The sequence below is a fragment of the Coenobita brevimanus genome, chromosome 85 (assembly GCF_032717465.1).
Source record: "Coenobita brevimanus isolate Jiangsu-jjx chromosome 85, ASM3271746v2, whole genome shotgun sequence".
Classification (NCBI taxonomy): Eukaryota; Metazoa; Arthropoda; class Malacostraca; order Decapoda; family Coenobitidae; genus Coenobita; species Coenobita brevimanus.
Window position 1 is genome coordinate 16,398,632 of NC_137038.1, and position 17,362 is coordinate 16,415,993.

The 17,362-nt window shown below is 42.4% G+C and overlaps 1 protein-coding gene across 6 annotated transcripts in view; it reads right to left on the minus strand.

Annotated features, from left to right (window-relative positions):
* Window positions 1–17,362, minus strand: part of Nmnat (nicotinamide mononucleotide adenylyltransferase) — a 534,591-nt gene that overhangs the window by 177,285 nt on the left and 339,944 nt on the right. Inside the window, exon 8 of one of the 6 annotated variants that reach the window (XM_080280516.1) lies at window positions 85–615. The exons of the other annotated variants lie outside the window; for them this stretch is intronic. Coding sequence (XP_080136642.1) covers window positions 576–615 — 40 coding nt within the window. The 3' untranslated portion in view covers window positions 85–575. Of the gene's footprint in view, window positions 1–84; window positions 616–17,362 lie in introns of those variants that run through there. 6 annotated transcript variants of the gene reach the window in all.

Genomic DNA, 17,362 nt, shown 5'->3' on the forward strand with positions numbered 1-17,362 from the left:
TGCCTGTACAATGTGTTTATTTAAAAAAAAAAAAAAAAAAAAAAAAAAAAAAAAAAAAAAAATTTTTTTTTTTTTAAGCTCAGCCAAGTCATGTGTCATTAGATTGCAGGGTTGGTATGACTAGTAATCATGGAAATTTTCCTAACATGTAGCACAGGCTCAATGAATTTCATATAATTATGACTTAGTATTCATGCCATGGAGGTGGCTGATCCATCAGATGTAAATAAAGTGACCATACTAACCATTCCTCCTGTGACTCTTGGGCGTTCTCTCTCATGTACTATCACGAGCAAAAATCTTCTTAACAATTCCCTGCCTCCCATACTTTTCATTCCTCCATGAACAACAGAAATTCCTTCCTGACCATACTCTACTGTTGAGTATTTCATACTGCTACCACACAAAAACTTTCAGGTAATGCAATCCATCACTACATTTAGCAGGGAAGTATCAACAAACTTTTAATCATGACAGTACTCTCCACTTATTGCTTCTGCCTCATCTTGGTTTCCTTCTCTTCACTCTTTCATCAGCGTATCTTTCATACAGCCATAACATGTCACTACCTTAATCTACTTTGGCACTGAAGTTTTCTCAAGATATTGCCGGTTTCTGTAAAGTAAATTGTAAACATGGTTGAAACTGGTTACTTTCTGGTTGCCTTTATATATATATATATATATATATATATATATATATATATAAAACTTTGCATTTCCAAAATAAGAATTTCTTGTTAAAAGGTCAATTACAGTACCCACCATTGTGACAGCACAGTATTAAAGTCTTAAGATATTTGTACACAATACCATGACTAGAACTGGCACAACTGGAAGTACATGTGCGCAGTAAATGGCCAGTCAGATCTGAATCGCAGCTCTAGCTATTCTGCGTTGGTTATCCTGCAAGCACACTCCTCCCACTCCCAAAATCAAAGCAATAACTACAGTCATTCCTGTTAAAACTTTTTCAATTACCCTATACTAAACTTTATACAATCATTCTCATAATAATCTCATTACATGTTTAATGTTTTGAGAATCATTCTCAACTATATTTTGATGTATAATGGTACTACTGTAGAATGTCACTTGATGAATTCTTTACAGGAGCCAAACAGATCCCTATACCCTATGTCGCCTCCTTTTATCTTCAAACAATTTCTTCCTCTTTCTGAGGGGTAAGAACTTTAATATCCACTACCAAAACTGCTCTCTATTCCACATCCATGATAACATGCTCACTTTTCTTCAAGCACTGTGCACTGTAGTGTTCTACTCTGTCACAGTCTGATCATGACTGCACTGTCTTTTGATTTCATGTTGTCTAATGTCTCCAACCAGACCAGAGGACAGCAGAGCCCACAGATGAAGAAGGACAAGAAGGCATACTGAAAGTGAGGTAAGCTGTGGTCTTGGCAATATTATCCACGCTACACATTCTGTACCGCCATTGCCATTTGCTTTATGATTGAAGCATCCATGTCAAAGCGAACAACAACACCCTTACCTCAAACTGGGCATTACCACCTTTATGCAGTCCATTTGCAGCCTCCACACTCAGACCCCTGTTTTGTATCAAGCCATTCAAGACACCAGTCACCTTCTTACCCTGTGCCATTCTACTTTCCACTTCACTCTGCTAATTACCTCTCATTTCTATATAGAAAAAGTATATGGTAGGATACTTATTGACAGTGAATGGGAAATAACAGAGGAATTAGTTGGAGAAGAATAGGGAGGTTTTAGGAAGGGAAGAGGTTGTGTAGATCAGATATTCATTCTTAGGTCTTTAACTCATCCCTTTTCTGTTCAACTCTCTAATGTAAGAGTTAACCATTACTCCCTGCCCTTCAATTATGCAACAGGTCAGCTCTGGAACTGTCTCCCTCTGTCTGTATTTCTTGCTTCCTATGATCTCCAGTCTTTCAAACGCAGTGTGTCAAGGCATTTCAAAATGATCGGATCTTGAATTTGGCTTTCTCTTGCATCTTGTTTTTCTCTTGGAAGGAACAGATTGCGGGCTCGTGGCCTTTGGTTCCTTCTTCCTTGCATAAAAAAAAAAAAAAAAAAAAAAAAAAATGAAAAGTTTCTAGAGAAGAGAAAGAAGCTGTATGCAGCCTTCAAGGATTTGGAGAAAGCTTATGATATGGTGGACAGACAAGGAATGTGGTAAGTATTAAGACTATATGGAGTAAATGGGAAGTTGCTGAATGCCATAAAGAGTTTGTTTGAGGGTACTATGGTGAGGGGGCTAAGGCTGCAGTGTCAATAATGAACTGAGTGAATTTTTCTATTTGAATGCTGGATTGAAACAGAGATGTGCCATGTCCCCATGACTGTTCAATATGTATATGAATGGGGTTATAAAAGAGACACAAGGCAGGTTGGTGGATGTTGGAGTGACCCTAATGAAAGAGGGCAGTGTTTGGAAACTCCCTGTAATGTTGTTTGCAGATGATACTGTATTGTTAAGTAAAGACGAAGGGGAACTGCAAGGCTTGGTGAATGAGTCTGGGAAAGTGTGAAAAAAAATGGAATCTAAAGGTGAATGTAGGGAAGAGTAAAGTTAAGGTCTTCGAGAGAAATGAAGCCACTGAATGTACAGTGAGGTTGGATGATTAGGAAATGGAAAATATGAGTGCATTTAAGTAGTGTGGTAGTGTGATGGGTATGGATGGAAGTTTAGAGGGTGAAGTGCTTGAAAGGGGACAGGAGGAAGATAGGTTGCTAGTTCTTTGAAAGCAGTGATAAGGAACAGGAAAGTGAACATGGAAATACAAAAGCTGCTGCATGACAATATTGTGATACCAACTCCGACGTACGGAAACGAAGCTTGGACCTTGTTGGAAGTGCATAAAATAATGAATGAGAGCAGTGGAAATGAGTTATTTGAGAGAAGCTTATGAAGTTATGCGGAGAGACAGACTGACAAACGGGGAAGTCAAGAAGCATTGTGGTGTGGATGTGGATGTGATAGAAAGCGTTAGGAGAAATACACTGTGGCCATGTGGAGAGGATAGAGAGCAAGAGACTGACAAGGAGAGTGTATGCAATTGAGGTGGAAGGGGGGAGAGGGAGGAGGAGGCCGAGGATGAGATGGAAGGATGGAGTGGAGAGGTATGTGAGAGAGGGGTGTATGAGCTGGGAGCAGTGCATTGAAATGGCGTTGGGCAGGAAGACATGAAAGTAATTTGTTTGTGGCCATCTCTTACAGGATTGAGGTATCTGGCAATAGATTGACAGAGAGAGTTCTATTACTGGATTGAAGTACTTAACCCACAGGTTGCGACATACAATAATTTTCAGAGTGTATGGCAAGCAACTGCTACATACTTTTCAGGGAGGGGGACTAATTTTAAGGGATGACTTCATTTTTTTTGGTTGAAAATGATATTATGCATTAATCTGTATGAAACTTTACTGGATAATAGCTATGATACCTACTTAAGTGTGTAGAAAGTTTCAGGACGTTATATGAAGAAAAGAAAAAAATATTCAGTAAAATCTTAATATATATAACCTAACTATCACTGACTACTGCTCCGAAGTGAGTTAACATATAATCATTTTAAAAATATCAGTGATTAAATTAATCATTTACAAATAAAGCTCAGGGATTAGTTTTGCCAAATATAGCTATTATCCAGTAAAATTTCACGTAAACTGATGCATAATTTCATTTTCAGCCAACAAAATGACCTGTTTCCCCTTAAATGTCCTGCAACTAAATTTGGGTTTAGGTGCTGCCAGCTATTAGCATCCATGCTATGAATAAATTAAAGTGATCCCTTGGTTATCTTACATAACTGGCACTGCAACTAGTGCATAATAACAAAATTCCACAATAATGAAAGCACAGAACCTCCGCGATTCATCTTAACTGGTGCTGGGTACCCCGAGTAAACTCAAATTTCCCCTTTTACAACAACTTTGACCCACTAAATACATACTGTTAAGTATCTGAAACACACACAGGCATGGTTAGGTTAATAGGAAATCATGACTAGGGGACTAAAAGAAGAAACACATACCATATATTGACCTGAGATAGGCTTGAGGCATGGGGTTCTGAGGCTATGGGTGGAGAGTTAGTGATCTCCACCATCTGGGATTAACTCCTTGAGTAAGGCCTCATCTTTGAATCCCTCAAAGCAATCAGAAACCACAGACTACACAAATCATTGTTGGCAGAATCCAGCTCAGGTGTGCAATAAAGATTTTTCTTTAGCCCCAAAATGTGCAATGATAGCAAGAGTGGAGATTTTCAGCTACAGAGCTGGCCAAGTTCAATCAGCTAGACCTAGATCAGGATATCATTCAGCCCTCCTTACCGTGGTCACCAACTCAGATTTAGGTTGGGTGGAATCACGGATGACACGTGACCTGCTTGTGGAACTAACCCACATAACATAGCTCACATTATGGAGCACTGCATAGTACATACCACAAGAAAGCAAGTCAGTGATGCAGGGAACCTAAGAGATGACTTCATGAGAAAGCTGCTTACCTGCAGTTGATGTGTCTGCTGGGCTAAGCAGACTGGGATTTGGAAAAAATAAAAAAATAAGTGAAAATAAAATGGTTAGCCCAAACCTGATCCATTCACTCTGTACATGGCTTATCATCAAGGTGGAAAATTCCACAATGCTCCAATTTGGCCACAAAAATCTAAGCCAAAGAGCCCAAAATCAACACTAAGTGTCTTGAAGTCATTCCAGTGACTCTGGGGGGTTCCATGTTATCTCCTAGTACTGTAGCAGAGGAATGGGAGGTCAGTCTGGTGTTGGTGGCCTCAATGACAGCCTATCACAACTTAGGTGACTTATATTAGCTTAGTTACAACTGCAAATTCATGTTAGCTCTGCCTTGTACCTTCTCCCTCACCACCCCCCCAGACATCATCATGTAACAGTATGTGCCACTACAGTAATGTCCCGATATATGATACCCCTAGATGCGATACCTTGGCTTAGCAATGGGGGTACAAATTGCACCAGGCCCCGATACCCGATGGGCAAGCCCCGGTTTAACGATGGGCCCTCCGATGTCGCGCCTGCAGACGATGGGCCAAAATTTTGAATCGCGCGCATTCTCGCGGCCAGCTGAGCCTGCCCGCCTCACAGGATGCACAGAAACACTTGCGCAGGCCCCATATCCATCACTCACCCTGCACTCACTCATATTGCTCTTCTTGTACCGGCTATCTCAGAGTGAGGATCTCCCTTATGCTCGCCCACCACGTATCGTATTGCACCACCAACATTATGCAAGTTGCTAGCAAAGCACATCATAACTGTGTTCGAGCAGTGCTGTGAGTAGAGCAGTGATACTAATCGTGTGTGGAGTGAAATAATCGCATTTTTGGGCCCAAATAATTGAGATAATGTTTGGTAAGGGTGCTGCATGTGGTGTGGCTAGTGATGGTGCTAGTGGAGGTCCTAGTTGTGGTGGTAGGTGTCCTGCTAGTGGTGATACTGATGTTCCCACAAAGCGTGTCCGAAAGACTGTGTCACTGGAGGTGAAACTGGACATCCTCAAGTGGCATGACAAAGGCGAAGGTGCCTGCGCTATCGCCTCGGCTCTCCACCTGGCTCAGTCAACTGTCTCCACCATCATCAAGAAGGAGGCCATAAAGGCTGCTGCTGGGGAGGTTGCAACCTTATCTGCCTCCCGTATCACCCGCCAGCGAAAGCCTGCGATGGAGGAGCTGGAGTGGATGCCGGTGGAAGATCAGAACCGGCGCAAGGCACCCACGTGCCAGGCTATTATTTGCACAAAGGCTCTCTCACTCTGGGACGAGCTCAAGGTAAGGCATGGGCTTGATGAAAATGAGACCTTTAAGGCTAGCCACGGGTGGTGTGATTGGTTTAAGAGGCGGGCAAATCTCCACCATGTGAATATGTACGGTGAGGCGGTGAGTGCAGATATAGTGGTGGTGGCAGCGTTTCCTGATGAGCTGAAATGCATCATCACAGAGGGTGGCTAAAGTGCGAAGCAGGTGTTGAACTTTGATGAGACTGGGCTCTTTTGGAAGAGAATGTCCTCCAAGACATATCTTGCAATGGAGGAAAGGTCTACGCCAGGATTCCAGCCTTCAAAGGACCAGCTGACACTGCTGCTGGGGGGCAACGCCGAGGACGACCTCAAGTTGAAGCCGCGTGTAGTGTACTACTCAGAGAACCCCAGGGCTCTGGTGGGGTATGTTAAGGAGAACCTTGGGGTTATATGGAAGTCAAACAAGAAGGCTTAGTTGGCTTCAGATATCTGTTCGTCATATTTTCACTTGTACCTCTCTCGTGTGCTGAAGAGGTATGTGTCTCGTGAAAATCTGGCTAACAGATTTCTCCTGGTGGTGGATAACGCGACTAGCCACCCGCCCGCAATGAAGAAATGGGCCAGCAATTTTGAGGTGGTGTTCCTACCTCCCAACACCACGTCTTTGTTGCAGCCAATGGACCAAGGGGTGATCACTGCCTTTAAGGCCTACTACCTCCGCCGCACGATGAAGCAGTTGGTAAGGGCCTGCGACAGTGACAACAGAGCAACTGTACAGCAGTTCTGGCAAGGGAACAACATACTGTACATCACGCCCTGTAGAATGTAATAGAGGCATGGGATGAAGTGAGCCAGGCGATGATGAACAGTGTGTGGCGGAAGCTGTGGCCAGAGTGTGTGCACTCCTTCACCGGCTTCCCCGAGGGCATGCAACCTTCGGCTGTCCAGCATGTGCGGCAGGACACTGTTGAGTTGTCACACGAGGCGGGCCTCGGGGAGGTTGACAAGGATGACGTGGAGGAGGTTCTCCAGAGCCACAGGGAGGAGCTCAGCAATGAGGAGCTCCTCAATATGGAGATCGAGCAGGCGCACCAGGAGGCAGAGGAGGAGGTGGTTGTGCCTGAGGTTCGAGCTCTCAACATCAAGATCCTGAGGGAGATGCTAATGAAGCTGGATGAGATTATAGACCTTATGAAAACATACGACCCCCTCCCAGGATGAAGCAGGGACACAGCTAATCGGCTCGGGGAGGGTATGAAAGTGTACAGGACGATGCTGGAGGAGAAGAAGAGGGTGGCCAGGCAGACAACGATCACAGCCTTCTTTAACCCCTTAACCACAGGGCGTCACTTTCGTGACGTTTGGGAGCAAGGGATCATACTGCGGGGCATCACTTTTGTGATTCTGTGTTATTTTGAATTCACCCGGGCTTTCAAATGGTGGCTTGTATCATCTATCAGTACTGCTAATGTCCAACACTAGTCAGCACTCCTAATCTCATCTGTACTCCCATCCATTGTTGACAATTTAGCCATTTCTCCCCGTTCTTGACTCCCCTCCCTACCCCCCCCTCCATTACCCTATCCTCTCGCCTGCCCAGCCGTGCTACGCTAAGTAAATCTTCCCTGGAATTTTTCACTGATTTTGTCCATTGAAATAAGCCCTATGCCCTATTCTTATACCAAATAATATATACAAGAAAGAAATAAGGTAAGTGAGAGTACCATACACCTAGAATTGGCTAATTATCACCTGACAACACCTCACGTGCACTCGTTCGCTAATTTTCGCTGTTTATTTCCCTTGAAATATGCTGTATCATCTATTTTCGTACTAAAAATATATATAAGAAAGGAAGGGAGAAGCCTAAGTGATATTTACATTCACCTGGAACTACCTAATCATTGCAGGCCACCACACTGTATTCTACGCTAAGTAAAATTTTCCCTGGAATTTTCCACTGATTTCATCCATTGAAATAAGCCCTATGCCCAATTCTTATACCAAATAATATATACAAAAAAGAAATAAGGTAAGTGATAGTGCCATACACCTGGAATTGGCTAATTATCACCTGACAACACCTCACGTGCACTCGTTTGCTAATTCTTGCTGTTTATTTCTCCTTGAAATATGCTGTATAATCTATTATCGTAATAAATATACATATAAGGAGGGAGGGGAGAAGCCTAAGTGATATTTACATTCACCTGGAACTACCTAATTTATAATGTATTGTCTAGATTTCCTGCCAATCATTTCACTGCTATATAATAGCAGCTGTCAAGAGGCTGACGTTGGCAGTACAGTAATCCCGCATTTTTCGCGGATTTTTTTTCTACGGTTTTGCCCTCTCGCGGATTTTCTTAGCATTAATAAGTTCAACTAAAATATCCTTGAATATACAGAAAACAAAAAATTTGAAATTCCCGCCGCTTCCAATTGTAGCGCGGTAAACTCGAGCCACCGTCTGTCCCTTTCCCGCGGCCCCTCTGCCAGTGTTACCATATCTAGCATAATTTTATTCTTTTAGCATAATTTTAATCAAATTTTCAAGTCTGGAATATTTTCTAGCATATTAGAAGTTTTAGCATAATTCTAGCATAATTTAGAATGGAATGGAATATTTTTGGAATAATTTTATAAAAGCTACAAATCAGAGAGAGAGAGAGAGACGAATAAGGTAAGATGTAAGGTTTGAATAGTTGGTTACTTTCAGTTTGGGCTTGGTTGAGTTGGATTAGGTTAGGTTAGGTTAGGTTAGGTTAGGTTCGGTTCGGTTAGGATAAGTTTGAGCTTTGTATTTTACCCATGAAACCTAGGTTTTTCCGATGGATTTTGGTATGATTCATTGGATTTTCAGCTTCATTTCAGTCGAAAATGACCATTTTCTGTGCTTCCCCCCCTCCCTATAACCCCCGATTCCCCAAAGATCCCCCATTATTGCAGGGGGATGGGGGGGGGGTCATATCTCAAAATCTGGTTATTTCTGACAGAAATGATGCTCAAAATCGAATGATCACATCAAAATCCATCAGAAAAACGTAAGTTTCGTGGGAAAAAGCAGTATGGGAAGAAAACCAATATTTACCCACTTACTGTATGTAGGTTCATTTTAATATTTTCATAGTAAACAATACATAATTAATATGTAGCATGAATATGTATAGAATTTTATCATTTAGCTTCAAGTTAGCATAATTCATTTTTTACTTGGAACAAATTTGCTCAATCTAGCATAATTTTTTCATTGCCCTAGCATAATTTCGTTGTTTGGATATGGCAACACTGCTCTCTGCCCTGCATTCCTCAGTCAACGCCTGCCTGCCTCACGTGCCTGGTGTACTTGTAACCGCGCTATGATACGAGCCTCTTGCCTCCCACTTGCTTTCCACATGGCCCCAGGACATAAGCCAGCCTCAGCAAAGGCTAATAATACAATTAGTAAGAACTCCAAAGTGACAAAACAATCAAGAAAAGTTATGACCTTAGCAGAGAAAATTGTGTTACTGGACAAGCTAAGAAGCGACCGTGCGAGTGTTTGCTATCACCAGTTACTACATCTTTTTATTTTGTTCTGTTTTGTGAATAAATGTGTAGATAATTAAGTATTACAGTACGGTGTTTACGTTTTTCCTTCATAATGGAGTATGTGCTTTCAATCTTGTAAGAAGGTATTTCGGGATGAGTATGGAGGTTTCAGGACAAATCGCAGTCACAACAAACACAAGACAATTCGCCTTCATTAATGAAGATAGCTATGGGTGACGCTAGAATATAATTCAAAGGCGACTACAGCGAGGAAGAAACAACTTAATTATTGACTAAAAGTGCAACTAATAAATAATATCCAGAACCTACGCTACTGAACATAGATTTTGCGGGATCCCCCTGAAATATAGTTATTAAAGTATTGATTAATTAATAATAAGTATATTTATAAAAGTATTGATTAGTATATTTATAGAATGGCGGGGAATCTTCCAGGGTGCGAATTGTTCTGAAGGGGAATCATCCAATGTTTTGACGGGGAATCGTCTGACGGCGAATTGTCTAGCAATCAGTATGGACATGGACTGTGTGATGGGCAGCATGGTGGACACAAGTGCAAGATTCAATTGTTAATAGAGTATTCGCGAATTTTGACTTTTCGCGGGGGTTACAAGAACGTAACTACCGCGAAATATGCGGGATTACTGTAATGCATTTCCCTAGGTAGGCCACCACCCCGGCCCACCCTTATCAGTTCACTGTCATCTTCCAATGTGAAGGTACGTCTGTTTGCTCCTGCTAACGTCAGCCACTTTTCACCCCCATGCAAAGGGCCCTGTGACCTTTACCCCCTACTAAACCTCGTGTGGAAAGAGGTAAAGGGTTGACAATTGATAAAAGAGTGACTACAATCTTTCTATTGAGTAAAACAGTGCAAGTGGAATTGTAAATAATGTGTAAACAGCAAGTGAAAGTAATGAATGTAAATATACGTGAACAGTGGAAAATAGTTTTATAAGTTACTTCAAGTGACAGTGCATAACACAGTGTAAATAAAATAAATGTAAATAACGTAAATAAGAGAGAGAACATAAATAGAAATGTAAATGAATAGTATTATAAGAATACGAGTATATATCCTAGGAGTAATGAAAGTGAAAGTTTCACTCTAGCATGTATGAATACTATGAGTTATGAGAGTGAAGGTGAAAGTGACATTCACTCTCAATGCTAGTATACAGGACGAGAAAGTGAATGCTACTTATTTTACTGAAAGAAATTGAATCCCTACAGTGACAATAAACTAATACTACTGAAGGAAACTTATGGATAAAGACTGTAGATATAAATAAGTGATATATAGTAATAGAAATATAAAGTGTGAGAGGTTTTATGAATAATAAATGACAAAATACCAACAGCGAACTAGCGCAAGTGGGAAGGTCATACGCACATTATTTTCATTGCTTTCACAGTGGGTTTTTTTTTGGAGTATGGATCCCAAACTACTTGATAATCATAGAGTAGTGTTTATGTTAATATCTGGCTGTGGTAATCATATTACGGGTTGTCGGGAAGTGTAAAGTGGAGACTTCGTTACCCAACTTCAGAGGTCTCCACAAGTCCTATGGTAATCGACAGAGGCTCAACAAACATCCCAGGAGAAAGCTGAAGGTATGTGCCATATGCATATGTAATTTTACTAATCTAGGACTAATAACTGATTTTTGGCAAATATTTTTTGAGAGTCTGTCGGAGGCCGAATAACCCCGCGGGACACGCAAAACATTGGGAAACATGCCCGCGGTGTAAGGGTCAAGCAGGCCCCCACCAGGCCAGCAAGTCGCACAGGATCTCCCCAGCCCTCGACGAACAAAGCACCTTCCCAGCCTTCAACCAGCAGAGAAACACCGAGGGACACCTCACGCCGAGGACGTGCTCGGCCCGTTGTGCTGGACCTAATCGCCACCCGATCACCGTCTCCCGTGTCACCTGTGTCTCCACTAAGGCACTCTGCCACTCCATCGCTACCTGCCTTGTCCCACCCTCCATCTCCCACACCACTTCGGCCACTGTCTCTGTCTCCCTCGACACGATGAGAGCCAATGCAACTGACTTCATCACTATCTCATCATTCATCGCAACGGTCTCCCTCGCCACCTCACCAGACATCGCAGCTGTCTCCCACACCACCTCCTTTATCATCGCATCGCACTCCATCGCCATCCCCAGAGCCATCGCATCACACCCCATCACCTCCGCCTGAGTCACCGCATCGCACTCCATTGCCTCCACCTGAGTCATCGCATCACACTCCATTGCCAACCCCCTCTGACCCTCCCCTGGAGATAGGGTTTGACGGCTTTGAGGACTGTGTTGGGGAGCAACACATGTCTCCTAGCCTCAGGGGGGGATAGCAAGGATGATGATCAGGACTGGACATGGACTTACAAGTAGTAAGTGATGAAAGGTGTTTGACATTTTCTAACCAATTCCTTATGATTTTCAGGTTTTATTTGTTGCTTTCAGTGAGTTATTTACAGGTGTTAAGCTTGGGTTAGCTTCCTTGACAGCTGTTAGGCCATTTAGATTGTCTTTAAACCAGGTTTTGGGCTTGGTTTGGGGGGAAACCCAAGGCTGGTAAACGGTCCACACTGAAATATATGTTAAAAGTACCCCGATATACGATATCCCACCTAACATACGATATCGCACCTAACGATGGGGTTTTACCTAACCAATTAGATCATTAAACCGGGGTATGCCTGTACAGAATTCGTTGCCTTAACACGCCACGTCCTGTTGATGAACAGTGAGTCCTTGATATACGAAAGGGATTGGGATAAAAAAAAAAACTTTTGTAATTCGAAATTTCGTATATCGGAATGATTTTCCCAATTGAAAAATACATATAAATGGGGGGATGTGTCCCAGGACCCCCTCAGACCCCCACCTAAACTTCACCCCCCCCCTATTAAGAAGTAGGCAATACCTGTAACCAATTGTTGTGAGAGATGGCCATATTCTTACATCTCCTTTTTCTTCGTCACAGTCCCAATGGTGGAAACAGCAAGGCCTAAAGCACGTCCAATCTCCGAGACTCCTTGCCCCTCCCCATGGGGTCTTATAATTTCCAATTTCCTCTCCAGAATTAGAGTACGGTGCTGCTGCTTCTTTGCAGTGGGCTTCCCCAATGCTGGAGATGACGCAGGGTGCTTGGGAGGCATGGCAAAACAATAAGAAAAGGTGAAGGGCTGCGAAAATATCCTCATGTACAGTGAGGCTGTAAGGAGAGGAGGGACGTGGACTCAACTGAGAAGCGCGCAAAAATTTGTTTACCAGAGAGGGGTTAGTTAGTTTTCTCTCAGCAAGTGAGTGCGGCACTATGCACCGAGCCCATTTTGAATTTTTTATACAGTATTCCATTAACCCCTTCAATGCTGCCGGCCTTGAACAACACTTCACTGTTTCAGTGTCAATGACATTGAGTTAGGGCATTATAAAAAACTGAGAACAATTACGGAAGGGAACGAAGGTCACTGGTGTGTGTACATGACCCTACTCTACCATCCCATCAGTCAGGCGTTCTCTTCACTCCAGATGTATTTGCCGATGTTTAACATGCTTATGTTACATGCGCCCTCTTCAATAAAACAATGTCTTCTCTTCCTCCGTTCTCTGTTCGTTTTTTGCCTTTGCTTCCTTTACCAACTCCTTTATTTTAGCTCTTTCTTCCTCATTTGCATCTCTCCTTATCCAAACATTTTTGAACCCCTCTTTGTCTGATAATTTCCAAGTTCTATTCATGATTTCATTTACCATTACCTGGGACTGAAACTTTAACTTCAATGGCCTCGCCCCTCCTTCCTCGTACTTTCCTAACCCAAACACTTCTTCAATATCTTCTTGAGCATCATTGTTACTCACCATACCTGCTGATATTATTTCTTTAACCTTACTCAGTTCTTCTTTTTCTCTTTCTGATCTTACTGTCATACGTTTTTCTTTTACTCCTGAAATTATTACACATTTCTTCTTATCTACTACATCTTTGACTAATGCTTCTCTACTTCTCAGTGCCCTAACCACTTCCTTCTCCATGCTTTCCTTACTTTGTTGTTCTATAATCTCTTTCAAATTTACATTTCCCTCCTGAATTTTCTTCCACCCCTTATGTTGTTCCTTGATTTCCTTAACCCGCCCCATCCCGTCGATGTATGGGTACGTTGCAACATTTTGCATTTGCCAGTCCCGGCGACGTACTGGTACGTCGTGCAATTTCAAGGTCCCTAATTTGCACAATATTCAATTTTTGCGTGTGATTTTTTGTACGTATACACGGGACACCTTCCTCTATTCCTCTACAAGATGCCAAGCAGGGACAATGCCTTACATCATATAACCTCCCCCCTCCCCCCCTCACGCCATTGTCTCGGCAATTCACCTGTTACCAGTGACCTGGCCAGTAAAGATATTCAGGGCCAGAGTGATTCCCCAATCGATGACAATGTGAAGGACAAAGTTTACATAGCATTAGAAGAAGAAACAGTCAGAAATAATGATCAGGTAATGTGGCAAAAGAAGGGCAGGTATTGTGATGAGTTAGTGAGTGAAACAATGCTTATAATGCCTATATTACTGCTTGAAAACCAATATACTCTCATACTACATATAAATTCGTACCAAGTAAATAAATAAATACTGTTTTTATGAGCTGTGTGAAATAGTTACCCTCCCATAGAACTTGTTTTCTTTGGTGCCAGCCTGTTAGAAAACCCAGTCAGGTAAGGAGGTACTCCTACCTGGATCGAGTATTTTAAACCTCAGGTGAGCGATTTCTCTATGAATTTTCGATGTTTCTCACCAAAAGCGGAGGTTTTAGCCAAAATTTTTTTTTTTCGAAAATACCTCGGGATTGGGGGGTGTCAGAGGTGCGAAATAGCTCGGGACGTGACGGGTTAATGTGCTCATCTTGCATCCTTGACATAGAGTCATACTCATCTAGTTTACTTTTCATCCTGTCCCTTTCTTCTTGCAACCTCTTATTCTCCCTCTTGAGTTGTTTTATTTCATTGGATGCAGATTCGTTACTCACTTTCAATTCTGTGATTTCTCTTTCTTGCTCTACACTGCGTGTGCAAACTTTTTCCAGTTTACTTCGTAGGACACTGATCTCTCTCTCCTGCTTTTGGGTTCATTTCTGTAACTCTCTAATTACTACCCATGCCTTTTTTAATTCCTGGACATTCCTCTCCACTGTTTTCTCTACTCCAGTTACTCTTGTTTGGTTCAACACAGTACTTCCATTTCCTACATCATCTTCGGAGAAGCCCTCAAATTCCTTTTCATCATACGTAAACAAAGCTCCGTCGCCCTCCGTGTGTGTGTGTGTGTGTGTGTGTGTGTGTGTGTGTGTGTGTGTGTGTGTGTGTGTGTGTGTGCGGGAGGTCGGTATGCCACGCACCACACAGTCAGTTTGAATCCGATGGTCGAACCGTGTGTGACTGGCGAATCATTATTTGTGGCTTATTTTTCTGCCTTCCAGTGATTGCTTGCCTTGTTTGCCAACATGGGGCCTAAGCGCAGTGCTAGTGATGTATGTGGTAACACACCAAAGCGGGCTCGTAAAGTGATGTCGCTGACAGAGAAAGTTAAGGTGTTGGACAAACTTAGGGAAGGAATGTCAGCAACAATTTGCCGTCAAGACAATTCCCCGTCATTTATTTACATACCAATTTATTTAGCAAGTACAGTACTCTAGCTTTTTACTTATATGAGTTATAAAATCCCCCTGAAAATTAGTTATTAAAGTATTAATTAATCAATAATAAGTATATTTATAGAATTACGGGGAATCGTCCAAGGTGCGAATTGTCCTGACTGGGAATCATCCATGTTTTGATGGTGAATTGACTCTACGGGGAATTGTCTCGGAACCGTATGTTTGGGGTGAATGAGTCAACTGTACGTACAATAAAGAAGGCAGAACGTAGTATACAGGAGGCAGTGATGGCTAGTGCAGCAGACTGTGGTAAAGTGTGTCCACCTACGCCTATGCATGTCCGTTTTCAGTAAGTGTTAAATTTCTTACATTTTTGTTGTTTTTCATACTTTATGCTAGTTTATAAGGTGTATGTAGTGCATAAACAGTATCATTCAGATGTAATACACTTCATACACATGCTTAATTCCGTGTACACATGGACAGAATGTATACGCGAATTTACCACATAATGTGAAGGGTCTGGGAACATAACCCTAGCGTGAATTAAGGGATTACTCTGTACAGTAATTCACCAAAAGAAACACTATCACACCAGTACAGGCAGTTACTCACGTACAGTAAATCGTTGCAACAACACAATACAGTACAGTAATAACACTTGCGTAAAGTTGGCCTGGTGCTACATGATGTCTACTGTAGTATGATGTTTGGCTAAGAGGTTATGATAATAGGGGGTCACACATGAACAAGTTGAAAAGACAGGGCTTTGAAAGGGTGGCGGGACCTGAACCATAACAATGCGCTGCACGCCAGGGCCGCCATCTTGCCTGAGACAAGCGACGGTCACCTTGCGTGTGCCTGGCGCTTCCCGATGGCAAAATCGTTATAGCAGGAAATTTATCGTAAATCAGATTTTGGGGTGGAACTTTTCTATTATCGTTGTACCGAAATATCGTAAACCGAAACATCGTAAAATGAGTAATGACTGTATAACATATACAGATAAACTGTAATACTGTCCATATATCTTAATATTTTTCTTTTTTCCTCTACTTCCATAAAAGCAGTACTAATATATACCAAAAAGCAGTAAAAAGTTTACTAACAAGGAGTAAAAATTTATTCATATAACTGTCATCAACACCAACCGCAGGCAGCCGCATCTAGTTGCATATTTACTGCCACTTTTGAGTGTTTTTGTGTATCCATGCATCAGGCTTACATAACATTACATACTGTATTACATTCTTAATTTGAGCTTTTTATACTGTACTGTACTTTAACCCTCAAACGCTGGACAATATTTAACGTAATCGTCACCTCACTATGGGCAATTTCTTCAAAACCACTGAAAATTGCTTGTTTTCAAACCTAAATTTTTTGGACAGTAGAGCACTTAGAGAAACAAATTAATGACCATTTTACTCATCAACTCTTCCTCTTGCAAATGAAAGTATCCCCAGGTTTGTAGGCCCTTGCATTAATGAGTGATGATGTGAGGAAGAGAACTAACTTTCACCACAAGAGCAGCATGAGGGTAGGATATGCTTGTGTGTCTGTCTGTGGCGTCGACTATGGCTTTGCTCTCAACGTGACAATTTACTCCACTACTAAATAAACTAGACACTGCCGCATCCAAGGCATCCCTTATGGCACTATTACTGGGCTCTTTTCTAGTATTCTTGGAAAAAGGCATGGTAGGGGCAGATGATGCAAGGGTCCACATAAGGCGGGAATAGAACAGGACGAGAGACGTAAGAAAACATCATCCAACACCTGGCAGAGTCACAGAGACGACTGAGGTATCCTTGCCTTGGGTGCTGGGAAGCTATCCCCACCATTTGGTGAGGAGATCAAGCGGTGGCCTCTTCAAACTGTGGTGAAAAAACACTTGTGGTTATAGCCGTACCCCGGCCTCCCTGATCCACCAATTTCACATTGGATATAACCATCACCAGGTGCTTACGGGTTAAAAGTAATATACACTATAGTATATACCATATACAGTACCTGTATATATAGACCATTTCTAATCAGCTGGTGGGTCAGGTTCTTTACCAGCACACAACTCTAGAGGCCAGCCGGGCAATTTTGACCATTCGGTTGCAAGGCAGAAAGCCAATTTTGCTCAGCTGGTGGGTTAGATTCCATTATATCGGCATACTGCTTGAGAGGCCAGCCAGGCAATTTTGACCATTTGGTAAAGAAGAGGAGGGCCAATTTTGCTCAGCTGGTGGGCTAGGGTCTATTACCAGTGCACGGCTCGAGAGCCCGGATGGGTGACTTTGGCCGTTCGGTGAGGAGGCAGGCAGCCATTTTTGCTCAGCTGGTGGGTTAGGGTCTACTGCCAGCGCGCAGCCGGAGA